Below are 14,782 nucleotides of genomic sequence, written 5' to 3' on the forward strand. Positions count from 1 at the left end.
GCGTGACTGAGAAGCCCGCTCCGCCCCCGGGAGCCGTCAAAACAATTACCTCGAGCGGCAGCCATGATGAATTTAAAGGGGCAGTACCGGCAAGGGTGGCAGCCAGACCGACAGACTGCGGGTGAGTCCGTGAGGGTACCTCCGGGACTGAGGCTTGAGGTCCCGCTACTTCTTTTCCGCACTCCACGACAGATGAACAACCCCCCACCAGCAGATCTCACACAAGTCCAGACAGACTGAAAAACTCCGCCCCCCCGCGATTCTTCCCGCCCCTCGGCGTCCAGACAGACAGACAGACGGCCTGCCCCGCCCCCTGCTCTACCGACGGACTCATCGACCTCGGGATTCTCAGGTCCCTTGGGTCCTCGCTCGTGACGCGGACCTCCGCCGCCCACCCGCACCTCTCCCCCGCGCCCCCGCCCATCTCATTCTGTCCCCACCCTGGGCCCCAGGGCAGGTCGACAGGCTGGGTCACTTCTCCGACCGCTTTCCCAGGCGGGGAGATCAACTCCCAGCGCAGTGTTTCCCTGTAACCCTGCAGCCGCTCTGTAGACCTGCCATTCTTCCCTGCATCATCAGGCGTCTGAGAGGCACCCTAAGGTGACTTCTCTCAGAGCCTGTTAGTAGGTGGTCATGACAGAGACAAAGCCATGAAAGTGAATGGGTCAGGAGTGACCAGGTCTTTCTCCTCACCCTTTCCCAGACACGCCCCTTGCCGCAGATCTCAGATCAAGTCTCACTCCCTTCTTGGGAGAAAATAGCTCCCCAGGCCTAGGGTGGGACGTTGGCTCCGGGAAGGAAGAGGGACACACTGGTCGCCTTTGAAGGCCTGTAGGTAGAGAGAGGGAGGGTGCTTGCCCTGAGTAGGGCTCTGTGCCAGGTCCTCTGGGTGGCTGTGAGGTGGTGAGAGAAGGGGTGGGAACGCTGGACTTCTGGACTTTGGGCAGGGCAGATCCTTGTGAGTCCCTGGCTACTGAAAGAGTTTCTTCCGGGCTCTGGCCTGAGCGCCACAGCCGAGGGTTCTGCTCTGTGTACCTACCGGTAAGAGGACTTCAAAGATGAGAAACAAGGCTCTTTTGAGGAAGTAGGAAAAGAGCCTGACACCTGGAGGGTGGGAAGTATGGGCTGACGGCCTAGTGGGGAGAGGCAGAGTTTACCGGGTTTGGAGATGCTGGTCTTAGCTCTGTGGGTGGCGCAGTCTGAAGACCTGGAGCTTTCTGGGCCCCTCTCATCTGGGTCGTGCAATGAAGGTGCCTTTTTTCCTTCTTCTCTCTCTTCCCTGTAACTTTGAAACCTGTATGGTTTCTATTTTTTGAAACCTCTGCACCATTTTCTTTATATCTCCTGTTTGCTTTAACCCTGTTTCCTTTGCAGCTTTCTCCAGACACCCTCCGTGTTTCCTATAATGCCGTCTCCCATCTGATTCCTTTTCCTATTCCTGACCCAAGCTCTCTCTCCAACAACACTTCCTATTCTCTTCCTAATTTCTAAATCTGTTTGCTAGTTGTCAGTACTTTTGTTCCTTCCGTTGTCTTTCTTTGTTCAAATCGATTCCTCTCCCTCTCTCTTTCCCTTAGCTTTGTGTTTAGTGTTGTAGGCTCCTTTCCCACTGATCACTCTCTCTCCAATTAAACCAGAAGGTCACCCATACTCTCTCTTGTCTCTTCCCTCTAACCAAGGTACTCAGCCTCTCTTTCTCATCTTTACCCCCAATGAGCTCTGTTGTTTCTCCTCAGCCCAGGCAAGGTCTCCGTGGCCAAGATGTCAGGCCTGGTGTTGGGGCAGCGGGATGAGCCTGCAGGGCACAGGCTCAGCCAGGAGGAGATCCTGGGAAGTACCCGGCTGGTGAGCCAAGGGCTGGAGGCCCTACACAGTGAACATCAGGCTGTCCTGCAAAGTCTGTCCCATACCATCGAGTGTCTGCAGCAAGGAGGCCATGAAGAAGGGCTGGTGCATGAGAAGGCTCGGCAGCTGCGACGTTCCATGGAGAACATCGAGCTGGGGCTGAGTGAGGCCCAGGTGAGAGGGAGGAGGTGGTGCAAGTGGCTTTGGGGTCTGATTGGAGTTTTGGGGTCATTTAGGATCTCCTTGTCCTAGATGTTTGCCTTCATTCATTCAGTAAACATGTATTAAGTCCCTTCTTTGTGCCGGGCACAAGTCTTCTGGGCACTGGAGACACATCACTGAACTCAACAGTCAAAAATCTTTGCCATCTCAGAGCTTACATTCTAGCTGGGGGAGGCAGACAATACACAAATAAGTAAATCATTCTGTATGTCAGAGTGATAATTGCTAAGAAAGAAGGGTAAGAATAAAACAGAGAAGAGGGTTGGGGGATATGGAGAGAAGATACACCTTTAGATAGCATGGTCAAAGAAAGCCTTCCTGAAAAGGTGGCATGTGAGCAAAGATTTGAAGATGAGGGAATGAGTCCTACAATAAATGGGGGAAAATCATCTTAAGCAGAGTGGACAGTACGTACAAAGGTCCTGAACTGGAGCCTTCTCGACAAGTTCAATGAGGGACCAGCGTGGCTGCAGGAGAGTGGATGAGGTGAAGCAAAATAGAAATTGAAGTACAAGAGGTAGAATGGTTGGGAGAGAAAGGGACAGATCATGTGAAACTTGAAGGTCATCATAGGACTTTGTTTTTACTCTGAATGAGATGAAAGCTATTGGAATATATTGAGCAGAGGAGTGATGTGGTCTAGCTTAACATTTTTTTTATAACTTTATTATTTATTTATTTATTTATTTATTTATTTTTAAATTTATTTTGAGAGAGAGAGAGAGCGCATGCAAGTAGGGAAGGGGCAGAGAGAGTGAGAGAGAGAGAGAGAGAGAGAGAGAGAGAGAGAATCCCAAGCAGGCTCTGCACCACTAGGGCAGAGCCTGATATGGGACTTGAACTCACGAACTGTGAGATCATGACCCGAGTTGAAGTTGGACGCTTAACTGACTGAGCCACCCAAGTGTCCCAAGTCTAGCTTAACATTTAAAAGGTTCGGCTTGGGGCACCTGGGTGGTTCAGTCAGTTAAGCATTGACTCTTGATTTCAGGTCATGATCTCATGGTTTGTGAGATCTCCACTATCAACGCGGAGACTATTTGGGAAATTCTCTCTCTGTCTCTCTCCCTCTCTCAAAATAAAATAAAGCAACATTAAAAAAAAATAAAAGGATCATCTGGCTGCTGGGTTGAGAACAGAGCCTAAGTGAAAAGGGCAGAAACAGAGGCTTGTGAGGAGGCTATTGTAGTCATCCAGATGGGAACTGATGGTGGCCTGGCCCAGGGTGGTGGCTATGGAGCTGGTGAGAGATTGGATTCAGGGTATATTTTGAGGGTAGAGCTATTGCTACTCAATCCCGCCTCCTGGCTCCTGCCAGTTTTGCTGCCTCCCAGTAGGCTCCCCTTCCACTTATCCCCGACATTCCGATCCAGAGTCGGCACTTACAGGATGTGCCCATCTAGGTGATGCTGGCTTTGGCCAGCCACCTGAGCACAGTGGAGTCGGAGAAGCAGAAACTGCGGGCTCAGGTACGGCGGCTGTGTCAGGAGAACCAGTGGCTCCGGGACGAGCTGGCGGGCACCCAGCAGCGGCTGCAGCGTAGCGAACAGGCTGTGGCTCAGCTGGAGGAGGAAAAGAAGCACCTGGAGTTCCTGGGGCAGCTGCGACAGTATGACGAGGATGGGCACACCGCGGTAAGCATGCACAGGCAAGGCTGGCTTCGGGGCAAACAGCTGGGAGTCACTATGGACCTGGGGGCGGTTGTTCCATCTGGTGTAGGGGCCAGCAGTGCTGCACAGCCTGCCCCCACCTGGCAGGATGCAGGTCCTGACACCAACTCCAGACAACAGCAAGGTGGAAACAGTATTCACTCATTCAATCGACATTTAATTACATGACAGCTATGTATGCCAGGCACTGTGTGCTCTGCTGGGGGTGCAGCAGTGAACAAGGCAGACAGAGTTCTTGCTCTCACAGTTACAGGTTTGGGATGGGGGAAAGGCAGATAAGCACCTGGACAATTCCAATCCAGAATCCTAAGTGCTACAATGAGGGAAAGCATAGCAGAGTCAAGGAAGACCCTCCTAAAATTTGCTCTCAAAATGTGTCAAATTTAACCCTCACTCAACAGTCATTTATTTATCCTTCTGCCTTAGGCAGTGTGAGAGGATGTGTGTAAGGGAGATGTAAAGAACTATAAAAGAGGGGCACCTGGGTGGCTTAGTGGTGGTTAAGTGTCTGGCTTCAGCTCAGGTCATGATCTCAAGGTTCATGAGTTCAAGCCCCACATTGAGCTCTCTGAGGTTAGTGCAGAGCCTGCTTCAGATCCTCTGTTTCGCTCTCTCTCTGTGCCACCCCTCCACCCCACCACACTCTCTCTTTCTCAAAAATAGACAAACATTAATAATTTTTTTAAAATTTATGTTTATTTATTTTTGAAGGAGAGAGAGAGAGACAGCACGAACGGGGGAGGGGCAGAGAGAGAGGGAGACACAGAATCCAAAGTCCGAAGCAGGCTCCAGGCTCTGAGCCATCAGTACAGACCCTGATGCAGGGCTTGAACTCACGAGCTGTAAGATGATGACCTGAGCCGAAGTTGCACGCTTAACCAACTGAGCCACCCAGGCGCCCCTAAATAAACACTTTTTAAAAAAAGATTGGAGGGGCGCCTGGGTGGCGCAGTCGGTTAAGCGTCCGACTTCAGCCAGGTCACGATCTCGCGGTCTGTGAGTTCGAGCCCCGCGTCAGGCTCTGGGCTGATGGCTCGGAGCCTGGAGCCTGTTTCCGATTCTGTGTCTCCCTCTCTCTCTGCCCCTCCCCCGTTCATGCTCTGTCTCTCTCTGTCCCAAAAATAAATAAAAAACGTTGAAAAAAAAAATTAAAAAAAAAAAAAAAAGATTGGAAAAAAAAGAACTATAAGAGAGAGTTCTGCCTTCTCAAGCCTATAATATAGCTGTAGGGTCAAGGCTTACACATGAGAACACATATGTGACAACATAAAGGAGCAAATGCTCAGTGCTGGGTGAATGGTTGTCAGTATGGGAAGAATTCTAAGATTGGTTTGTGGGGGCTGGAATGGCCTGAGAAGGATTCACAGATGGGGTACAGGGATGGATAGGTAAGATTAAGGTTGGATTTTTTAGCTGAACAGGTTAGGAGTTGGGCTGGATTTTGATGGATGATGATGAGGGGGAGGGAGGCGCTTTCTAGACTAAGGTTGGGTATGTGTCATATATAAGACTCCAGGACTAGAAAGCTGGCCTGTCCCAGGGAAGTAGGATGATTTGCAAGGGACAGACACATTGGTGAGTCTGGGTGGGAGGGTTGGAGGTGTTTGTACAAGGCTAACATGCCTGGTGGGGCAAAGCAAATTTGCCCATGTCGAAGTAGGTGAGACACTGAGGGTTGAGCACGAAGTCCAGAGTGAGTGGTAGCAGTTGAAGGGCACAAGGCTGAGCTCGACCCTTTGAGTACGTGTCAATAAGATCAGACACACTCCTTGCCCTCAGGAAAGACAGGACAGACATATAATCAGTGTAAACACACAGGGATCAGCACTGGGCTATAATTACAAGAGTTGAGGAGGAGAGGGGTGGAGGCTAAAGAATGAGGATACTTAGAAAGCTCTTAATGTGAAGGAAGGAGATTTACAGACAAGAGCAGTATGAGATTGGCGGACAAATGCTGGCCTTCCCAGGGGCAGAGACATGAACAAGGGTCTTCTCACCTGTCAGTGATTTCATGGGTTAGAGAGGCCCTGAAGAGGCTGCTTGGGGATATCTTGGCCTAGACATGTTGCTTCTTCCCTTCCAGGAAGAGAAGGAGGGTGATGCCACCAAGGATTCCCTGGATGATCTCTTCCCCAATGAGGAGGAAGAAGACCCCAGCAATGGCTGTGAGTCTGCCTCTGGAGCTGGAGGGTGAAGGGGGGCAGCAGAGGGCTGGTCCCAGCTGTGGCCTGCCTTGCATACAGGATGCTCACCTTCCAGAAATAGGTTCTGCACTTTCCCTGGATATAGGGCAGGGACTGGGCTAGTGCTTTGATTTCCTCAGCCTCCCCATTATTCATCAACACTTAAACACTTCATGTGTACTGGGCACTATGGTAGGCACTAGGGATACCAAGTTGAGAGTGATGAAGTTCTCGCCAGTAAGGAGCTCATAGTCGAATGGCATAATGACCCTGGAGTCATGGAGGAGCATGAACTCCTCAAGGGAAAGAACCAGGTCTTATTTTTGTATCCCTGACACAGCCCCTGGCTTATCCTGGTTGAGTAAGTTTTTTCAAATGAATGAATTAGTGGGTGAACAAGTTGGTTTGTGAGGGGCCCAGGTAGAAGGGAGTGGGCAAAGGAATAGCAGGTTGAGGTGGGTCTTAGGGAAAGGCCTGGTGAGGGGTGGGCACAGGCGCGCAACAAGACATGGAGAGGACAGACGGCAAAGGGGAGAAGAAGAGTGCCCTGAGGAAGTCTCCTGTTCAATGTCTGCGATGGTTAGTGTCCCGTGGCCAGGGTGCCCAGCACAGCGGATACGAGATCCCGGCGAGGTTACGGACACTGCACAACTTGGTGATCCAGTATGCTGCCCAGGGTCGCTATGAGGTGGCTGTGCCTCTCTGCAAGCAGGCACTGGAGGACTTGGAGCGCACATCTGGCCGCGGCCACCCTGATGTCGCGACCATGCTCAACATCCTTGCTTTGGTGTATCGGTGAGTCCTGGCCTCTTCCTCTCCCAAATCAGCCTCCAGATTCCCACGTTGAGCCACCTTTGGCTCCCATTCCTCCTCTCCACAGGGTACCTCTTCTCACTGCTGGGTCTCCTAAGTGACCCAGTAGGGGCCTTCTCTTGCACCAGCACTCTTGTTCTTTCTGTACCTGAGCCCTTGACCTCAGAGACACTCATCTCTCAGGCTCTTTGCTTCTCCATTCTCTCCTTTGGGGAGGGTCTCTTTCCCTCTTTTTCCATCTCTTGCATCCTATAGCTTGTCTCCACTTGGTGTGGCAGTGTTCTGCATCCAAGGATAGGTGTGTTGGTGAGCTCTCGCTGCTTACCCCAGGCTTCCTGTCTCCTCATGGGGGCCCCAATCCCTAAATGTACCTCCGTATTCCTAAAGGGAAGGAAGGAAGAAGATGGCTTGGGTCAGAGTTCGGGGTAACCCCTTGTTACTTCTCTCCTCTTCCAGGGACCAGAATAAGTATAAGGAAGCTGCCCACCTGCTGAATGATGCCCTCAGCATCCGGGAGAGCACCCTGGGCCGGGACCACCCTGCAGTCAGTATTCCTTGTCCTCCTTGCTCCATGCTATTTTGGCTTCCCTTAGTTTGTTTATCTGCTGCCCTCAGCCCACTCACTAGGGGTGCTCAGGGTAGAGGCATGAGGGCTCCATTCTTCCAGGACTCTCTACTAAGGCCAGTGGTTCTCAACTCTCTGAGACCCAATGACTTGATCTTTTTTTTTTTTTTAATTTTTTTTAATGTTTATTTATTTTTGAGAGAGTGAGACAGAGCGTGAGCAGGGGGAGGGGCAGAGAGAGGGGGAGATACCGAATCGGAAGCAGACTCCAGGCTCTGAGCCATCAGCACAGAGCCTGACGTGGGGCTCGAACCACAAACTGTGAGATCATGACCTGAGCCAAAGTCAGATGCTCAACAGACTGAGCCACCCAGGCGCCCCCCAATGACTCCATCTTATAACAAGTATTTTCCTGAAGCATAATTCATAGATGCTATAACTGACCTACACATACAATTCCAAAAAGTATTGAGTGAGATTGGGCCACATAGGGCTCTATGCGGAGCCTGCTTGGGATTCTCCCTTTCTCTCTCTCTGTCCCTCTCCCACATGTGCACACGTGCTCTTTCTCTCTCTCTCTCAAAAGAAATAAATAAACTTAAAAAAAAAATGGAATGAGGAAAGTAACTTACAATAAAATAATATATAGTATACGTCACAATGAAATGAAAATGTAACATGGTAACAGTTTTACTGAGTACAACCATGCAAGAAAACATACTATATGATTTACCTATAACTAATATAATGTATAACTTTAGATTTAGAAAAAGTATAAGACCAGTAAGACATTTTATATAAGAAGTACTAAAAAAATGACAGAGCAGGGGTGCCTGGCTGGCTCAGTCAGAAAAGCATGCAACTCTTGATCTTGAGGCCTATGCCCCACATTGGGTGTAGAGATTACTAAAAACATAGATAAATAAAATTTTTTAAAAAATGACAGAGCAGAAGTATTGATGGGTACGAGACTAAGATCCAGTGTTAGACTAACAACAGGCCAGATTTATTCGTACATGATAAGAAAAAGAGAGAAATAACCTTAAGTAGGGATAACATGCCAAGACAAATGATCAATTGTAACAGTGGAGAAAATGAGAAGGTATTTTTGCAAATGCGCTGTGTGAAAATAATTGCCTATGTTACAACATGTGATAGGCACAGATGATGTCACTCGGAAAACATAGCTCCTATCTTGATATCTCGCTAAGTGTCAACAGCTTACAGCGTTTGACTGTCTGGGAGGACATTCCAAAGTTAACAGAGCTGTCCCACACGCGCTGAACATCCTTGGCTTCCCACAGATAATAGTGCCCCCAATCTTTATGGCAACCAAAAACCCTACAAAACCTCACCTACAGAAATATCTAAAAATCCCCCTAGAGGGCGATACCACTCCCAGAGAGGACCTCAGAACCTCCAGTTCAGTTGCTTCTCCCCGCTGTCGCCTCTGGCTAGGAGACAGCAGAGTCCAATTCTCTTGGGAGTTGTGCAGTGTGGGGCCCTGTTGTGCGGGAGGAGGAGGAACTCCAATGTTCCAGGTCCCTGAAAGCACCGATGCTGAGAGGACGGGCCTGTCTTCCTAGGTGGCTGCCACACTCAACAATCTGGCTGTGCTCTATGGCAAGAGGGGCAAATACAAGGAGGCAGAGCCACTGTGCCAACGTGCACTGGAGATTCGAGAAAAGGTGCCTGTGCTCGCTCACTGTTCCCTGCTGGGGTGACCCTTCCTCCATCATCTCTCTTCCAGATTACCCTCCTCAGTCACTTCTTTTCTCAACCCCCCATCTCTGCCTCTTCCCTCCTGTCATTTCCTCTCCCTTGCTCCCCAGGTAGGCATGTGCACACACGATTATACGCACCCCCCCCCCCCACAGTCATTAGCCATCTTTCACTCCTTTACTCCCCTCCAGGTCCTAGGCACTGACCACCCAGATGTGGCAAAGCAGCTGAACAACCTGGCCCTGTTGTGCCAAAACCAGGGCAAGTACGAGGCCGTGGAGCGCTATTACCGGCGGGCACTGGCCATCTATGAGGGGCAGCTGGGGCCGGACAACCCTAATGTAGCCCGGACCAAGAACAACCTGGTGAGGGAGGAAGGGATGAAGTCCTTGGAGAGCGGGGAAGGGAGAGCACCATACTGTGGTACACGAACCTTGTCATCTTTGTGTGTCTGGGGCTGACTTTGGGCTGAGGGATCTGCCTCATTCCAGTGGGAAGGCGAAGTCCCCTAACCTCCTGGGAGTGGAATGAGAACACCCTTGACCCTGCAGCTAGAAAAGGAAGTGTGAAGAGGATCTCTGGGGAAGGTCATAAAGAGACCAAGGAGTGGAAATCCCTGAGCCCTGCTGAGACTTTGTCTTTGTCCTGTGTTTTTGCCTTTCTGCCTGCAGGCTTCCTGTTACTTGAAACAGGGCAAATATGCTGAGGCTGAGACGCTCTACAAAGAGATCCTGACCCGGGCCCACCTGCAGGAGTTTGGGTCTGTGGATGGTGAGTGGTTGGCCCCGGGGAGAGGGGGAGCTGAAGGGTGGAAAAGAAATGCAGACCACAGGTGGGGGGTTAGGCCCTAGTGGTTCCCAGGCAGAGCCAAACCCCTTTAGTCCAGCTTTAGTCCAACTGCTGGGTGTCTGGGTCCTGGCTCCCCCCATACTGTCTAGCTCTGTTCTCTAACCTTACCACTCCATCCTGTGTACCCCTAGATGACCACAAGCCCATCTGGATGCATGCAGAGGAGCGGGAGGAAATGAGCAAAGTGAGTGCGGGGCCCATCCTGGGGAGCCCGAGGCTGCCAGGGCCTCTGGCTTACTCCTTGCACTAGCCCAGCGCCTGACTTACTTCCCACCTGAGCACCAGCCACAGATGCAGGGTGCCTTCCATCTGGGCAGCCCAGCCTGCACCGAGCTGCGTGCACGCCAGCATCCCTGTGCTTTCATCTCTGGCTTCCCCTCCCCTCTGTTCTGCAGAGCCGGCACCGAGAGGGCGGCACACCCTATACTGAGTATGGAGGCTGGTACAAGGCCTGCAAAGTGAGCAGGTGAGCTGCCACGGAGAAGCTGTCTTGGCCTCTGACACTCTCCATCCGAGACCTGATCCTGGCCTCTGGGGCCTTTTCCCTTCTTCCCTTTGACCTTGCGTTGGCCTTAGCTCTGCCCCTTCTCTCTCTCTCGTTTCTTTTCTGAATCCATCTTTACTTCCTTCCCACAGCCCCACAGTAAACACCACTCTGAGAAACCTAGGAGCTCTGTACAGGCGCCAGGGAAAGCTGGAGGCAGCCGAGACCCTAGAAGAATGTGCCCTGCGCTCCCAGAAACAGGTCAGTGACCAGGAGGGGATAGGGAAGGAGGTCCGGAAGGTAGGCCCTGGGGATGGGGGACCACTGACACTTCTTGTGAATCTCAGAAGATTAGAGGAGAGGCTGAGGAGGAAGCCGAGGAAAGGAAGGTGAGACACTCTGTGACTGTGGTTATTTTTAAGTGTGTTCTCACCCTTTCACCTGCCCTTTATGGTCAGGACGCCAAGTTCGAGGTTCATATCACTAAATGGGACTATTGTGAGGGAAGCTGTGTGGGGCGCCTGGGTGGCTCAGTTGGTTGAGTGTCTAACTCTTGGTTTTGGCTCAGGTCATGATCTCACAGTTCATATGATCGAGCCCTGCGATGGGCTCTGTGTTGACAGCACAGAGTCTGTTTGGGAAAAAAAGCAGACTTAGGGAAAAGAAAAAAAAAGGAAACCATGTCCTTTCACAATTTGAAGAATCTACTGAGGAGGGGCATAGGTGGTGTGAGTGAGGGAGTTGAGGTTGAGGGGAGCCCAAAGTCAGAGTTTCTCAAATTGTGGGTTGTGACCCATTAGTGTGTTTTTAAAAAAAATTTTTTTAGTGTTTATTTTTGAGAATGAGAGAGACAGAGTGCAAGCAGGGGAGGGGCAGAGAGAGAGGGAGACACAGAATCTGAAGCAGGCTCCAGCCTCCAAGCTGTCAGCACAGAGCCCCAGGTGGGGCTTGAACTCACAGAGCGCAAGATCATGACCTGAGCTGATGTCGACCTGAGATCATGACCGACTGAGCCACCCAGGCACCCCTCATTAGTATTTTTTTTTCTTTTAAAGTTTATTTATTTATTTTGAGAGAGTGTGGGGGGGGGAGGGGCAGAAAGAAAAAGAGAATCCCAAGCAGGCTCTGCACTGTCAGCATGGAAACAAATGTGGGGTTTGAACCCATGAACCATGAGATCACGACCCAAGCCAAAATCAAGAGTCACTCAGTCAACTGAGCTACCCAGGTGCCCCTCATTAGTGGGTTTTGAAATCAATTCACTGTGGGCCATAGTTAAAATACATACGTATCGGGGCGCCTGGGTGGCGCAGTCGGTTAAGCGTCCGACTTCAGCCAGGTCACGATCTCGCGGTCTGTGAGTTCGAGCCCCGCGTCAGGCTCTGGGCTGATGGCTCGGAGCCTGGAGCCTGTTTCAGATTCTGTGTCTCCCTCTCTCTCTGCCCCTCCCCCGTTCATGCTCTGTCTCTCTCTGTCCCAAAAATAAATAAAAAACGTTGAAAAAAAAAAAAATTAAAAAAAAAAAAAAAAAATAAAATAAAATACATACGTATCTCTATGTAGGAATGCATTGCAAAGAGAAAAGGTGAGTATCTTTCCAGTATGTGTATACTAGGACATCACAAGGGAAAATGTTTTCTTTTTTGGGGCCAATGGTGAAAAAAGTTTGAAAGCCCCATCCTGAGTCGTTAAGGAGTTCAGAGTCCCAGCTCCTTCCTTTTCCTTCCAGGGTACTGACCCTATCAGTCAGACCAAGGTGGCTGAGCTACTTGGGGAAGGTGACAGTGGAAGGACCTCCCAGGAGGGCTCTGGGGGCAGCGTGAAATATGAAGGAGGTGAAGATGCTTCTGTGGCTGTGGAGTGGTCAGGGGTGAGTCTCATTATTGCCCCTTGATTTCTCCTGCTCCCTCCTGCTGGTGGTGGTGAGAGGCTCTGGGCCTGCCCATGTAGGACATGAGCCCACGTTGTCCACATTCAAGTTCAGTTAACCAATCCCTTTCAGGGGTATCTGCAAGCCATCTATGATGAGGCTCTTGTTTTCAATCACTAGGCTTTTGGGGGAGGCGGGATGCGTGCTGAATAAATGGCGGCAGTAGACTCAGAAGCCAGTCTGCACAGGATCTCCTTAGCTTCTGTTCCCCACCCCCTCTCTGCCAGGATGGCAGTGGGACCCTGCAGAGGAGTGGTTCTCTGGGCAAGATCCGGGATGTGCTTCGTAGAAGCAGTGAACTCCTGGTGAGGAAGCTCCAGGGGACTGAGCCTCGGCCCTCCAGGTACACAGAGAGACTGAGATACGGCAAATCAGGCCAGTAAGCCCTTGCCTCCAGCTCCTCTTGGCCCCTCGTCTCTGGAGAAGTGTCTTGAAGAGAAACATGGAGGAGGTCAATGGGATGGCCATGGAGAAAGAGTTTGGGAAAAATGGGTGCCCCAGTATTCGGGAAAAGTGTCTGAGGAGATGCTGGTTATGGACAACGATAAGAGAGTGTGTATGTGTGTGCGTGGGGGGGGTGTCAAATGGTGGGGAGGCAGTGATTTGACATGTGTGGCAGTACCCAAGAGGCCCACAGTGTTAGGCCAAGAGGCCTCAGTTCTTTCTTTTTGCATTGTAGCAGCAACATGAAGCGGGCAGCCTCCTTAAATTATCTGAATCAACCCAGTGCAGCACCCCTCCAGGTGAGAGCAGCACTCGTGAGCATATTGGTGGATAAGCGTGAAAGGGTAGCCGTGGATCAAGGGAGCAGAAGTTAGAGAAGAGGAGAGAATCCTTTGGGGTGAAGACTCCAGCCAGGGAATTGGAGTAGGGCAGATGAGAATCAAGCAGACAGCTTGTAGAGGGTGGTGACCACCAAGGGACAGTTTGGGGCCAGAGATGGCAGCAAATAAATTAATCAGGAAAGGAACAGGAAGTGATGTTCTCTAAACTGGTACTTTGGAATTATTAATAATTCAAGAATGATTTGGGGATACTAATTGCTTTTCCTCCTGCAGCCACCATATTCTTCACCTTGGGGACTCAGTAGCAGATGAGAAGGGAAAAAGAAAAAAGTATTAAATTATCTACATTTGAGACAGCAATAATGACTTTTTTTTTTTTTTTTTTTTTTTTTTGAGAGAGAGAGAGAGAGAGAGAGAGAGAGAGAGACAGAGCACAGGTTGGGGAGGAACAGAGAGAGAGGGAGACACAGAATCTGAAGCAGGCTCCAGGCTCCAAGCTGTCAGCACAGAGCCTGACGCGGGGCTCGAACTCACAAGCAGTGAGATCATGACCTGAGCCAAAGTCAGACAGACGCCTAACTGACTGAGCCACTCAGGCGCCCCAATAATGACATTTTCATGGGAAGAGACTATTTGTATCAACACATTCAAAGTATATGCTGATGTGCATGTGGCTCTTCCCAGTGTTTTCTCCAGCAGATTGTGGCCTTCTTGAAAATCCTAGAAAAGGCTAAAAGTAAACAGAGTCACGGAGCTTGGGACTGAGGTTACAGCCTCCGTCCTAGGTCTACAGATACACTGCAGCCATAAAATGGATAGACTCCAGGGGACAGTCTTTGTGAGGCTGAGGTCCCTGGGCTGATGGCATGGTGTTGTCTGTTTCAGGTCTCCCGGGGCCTCAGTGCCAGCACCACCGACCTCTCTTCAAGCAGCTGACATTCAACCCACCCACCAGGTCTGCTGGGTCTCCCCCCAGACAGCCCTCTCAGCATTCCCTATTGCTCCTGGCTCTTCCAGCCCCAAGGTGGGACAGTGAAGGGAGAGCAGTTAACCAGAAGATTGCTGCTGCCCTAGGGTCTTGGCTCCCTCCTCAGGAATCTGCCTCAGGAAGGACCCTCAGGACATCCTCTCCCCGTATTCCTCTAGAGTAGCTAGCTCTGAGGCCCCCAAGATGCATAAGGAGCAGGTATGCATCTCAGAGATGGAGCCTGCTGCTGGCTTTTCTGTCAGAGGGATGGGGCTGGCCAGCCAGGCTGCCTTGATCTGGCCTCTCTTGTTCCCTCTGCTGCCTCACTTCAGGTCCGTGTATTTCACTTTTCTTAAATAAAAGAATCAGGTAACCATTTTGCCACTTGAGTCCTGACCGAAGAGAGTATGGAGCAAGGGTTGTGTGGGGGCCCTTCACAGAAGGGCAACGGGCAGTGATGGATGGGGCAACACAAGAAGTGTTGATTCTTGGATCTCTCCTCTCTTCTCTTCCCTTGTTTGTATCCTCTCCAGCAGGGCCTGCAGGAAGGCATCTGGGGGATGGGGGAGGAGGCCCACAACCCAAGGAGAAGGTGCTATGGACTGGGTTGTCAGGGACATGTGGTGGCCATGTGGCAGGACCCTGGAGTCCTGGCGCCACTGCTCCGGGCCTGTGAGGCCCTCTGTGGCTGCCCCTCCTCCTCCCAGCTGCTTGGGGGAAGGGAGGTCTAAGCAGGCCTGGGGGGCC

General features: G+C 51.0%; 1 protein-coding gene across 2 annotated transcripts; it reads left to right on the top strand.

The window, feature by feature from the left end:
- The first annotated feature begins 34 nt into the window (after positions 1–34).
- KLC4 (kinesin light chain 4) lies at positions 35–14,424 on the top strand. Of its 2 annotated transcripts, none has more exons than XM_078446898.2 (16): positions 35–121; positions 1,737–2,019; positions 3,471–3,701; positions 5,821–5,902; positions 6,505–6,715; positions 7,190–7,277; positions 8,885–8,986; positions 9,212–9,385; positions 9,692–9,791; positions 10,001–10,053; positions 10,265–10,335; positions 10,506–10,614; positions 12,083–12,223; positions 12,511–12,626; positions 12,963–13,026; positions 13,954–14,424. In XM_078446898.2, the coding sequence occupies exons 2-16, from the start codon at positions 1,762–1,764 to the stop codon at positions 14,002–14,004; spliced, it is 1,851 nt and encodes a 616-aa protein (XP_078303024.1). In that variant the 5' UTR covers positions 35–121; positions 1,737–1,761; the 3' UTR covers positions 14,005–14,424. The 2 variants fall into 2 exon arrangements, with proteins under 2 accessions (XP_078303024.1, XP_078303023.1); XM_078446897.2 differs by having other exon boundaries at positions 53–1,041.
- The last annotated feature ends 358 nt before the right edge of the window (positions 14,425–14,782 follow it).

Source organism: Panthera onca, chromosome B2 (assembly GCF_046562875.1).
Source record: "Panthera onca isolate mPanOnc1 chromosome B2, mPanOnc1 haplotype 2, whole genome shotgun sequence".
NCBI classification, from domain to species: domain Eukaryota; kingdom Metazoa; phylum Chordata; class Mammalia; order Carnivora; family Felidae; genus Panthera; species Panthera onca.

Excerpts from the sequence above, each read along its gene's own strand:
- KLC4 (XM_078446898.2), top strand. The coding sequence starts at position 1,762 with ATGTCAGGCCTGGTGTTGGGGCAGCGGGATGAGCCTGCAGGGCACAGG. Across the intron at positions 10,054-10,264 it reads AGCGGGAGGAAATGAGCAAA|AGCCGGCACCGAGAGGGCGG; the intron begins GTGAGTGCGGGG and ends TCTGTTCTGCAG. Across the intron at positions 10,336-10,505 it reads AAGGCCTGCAAAGTGAGCAG|CCCCACAGTAAACACCACTC; the intron begins GTGAGCTGCCAC and ends TCCTTCCCACAG.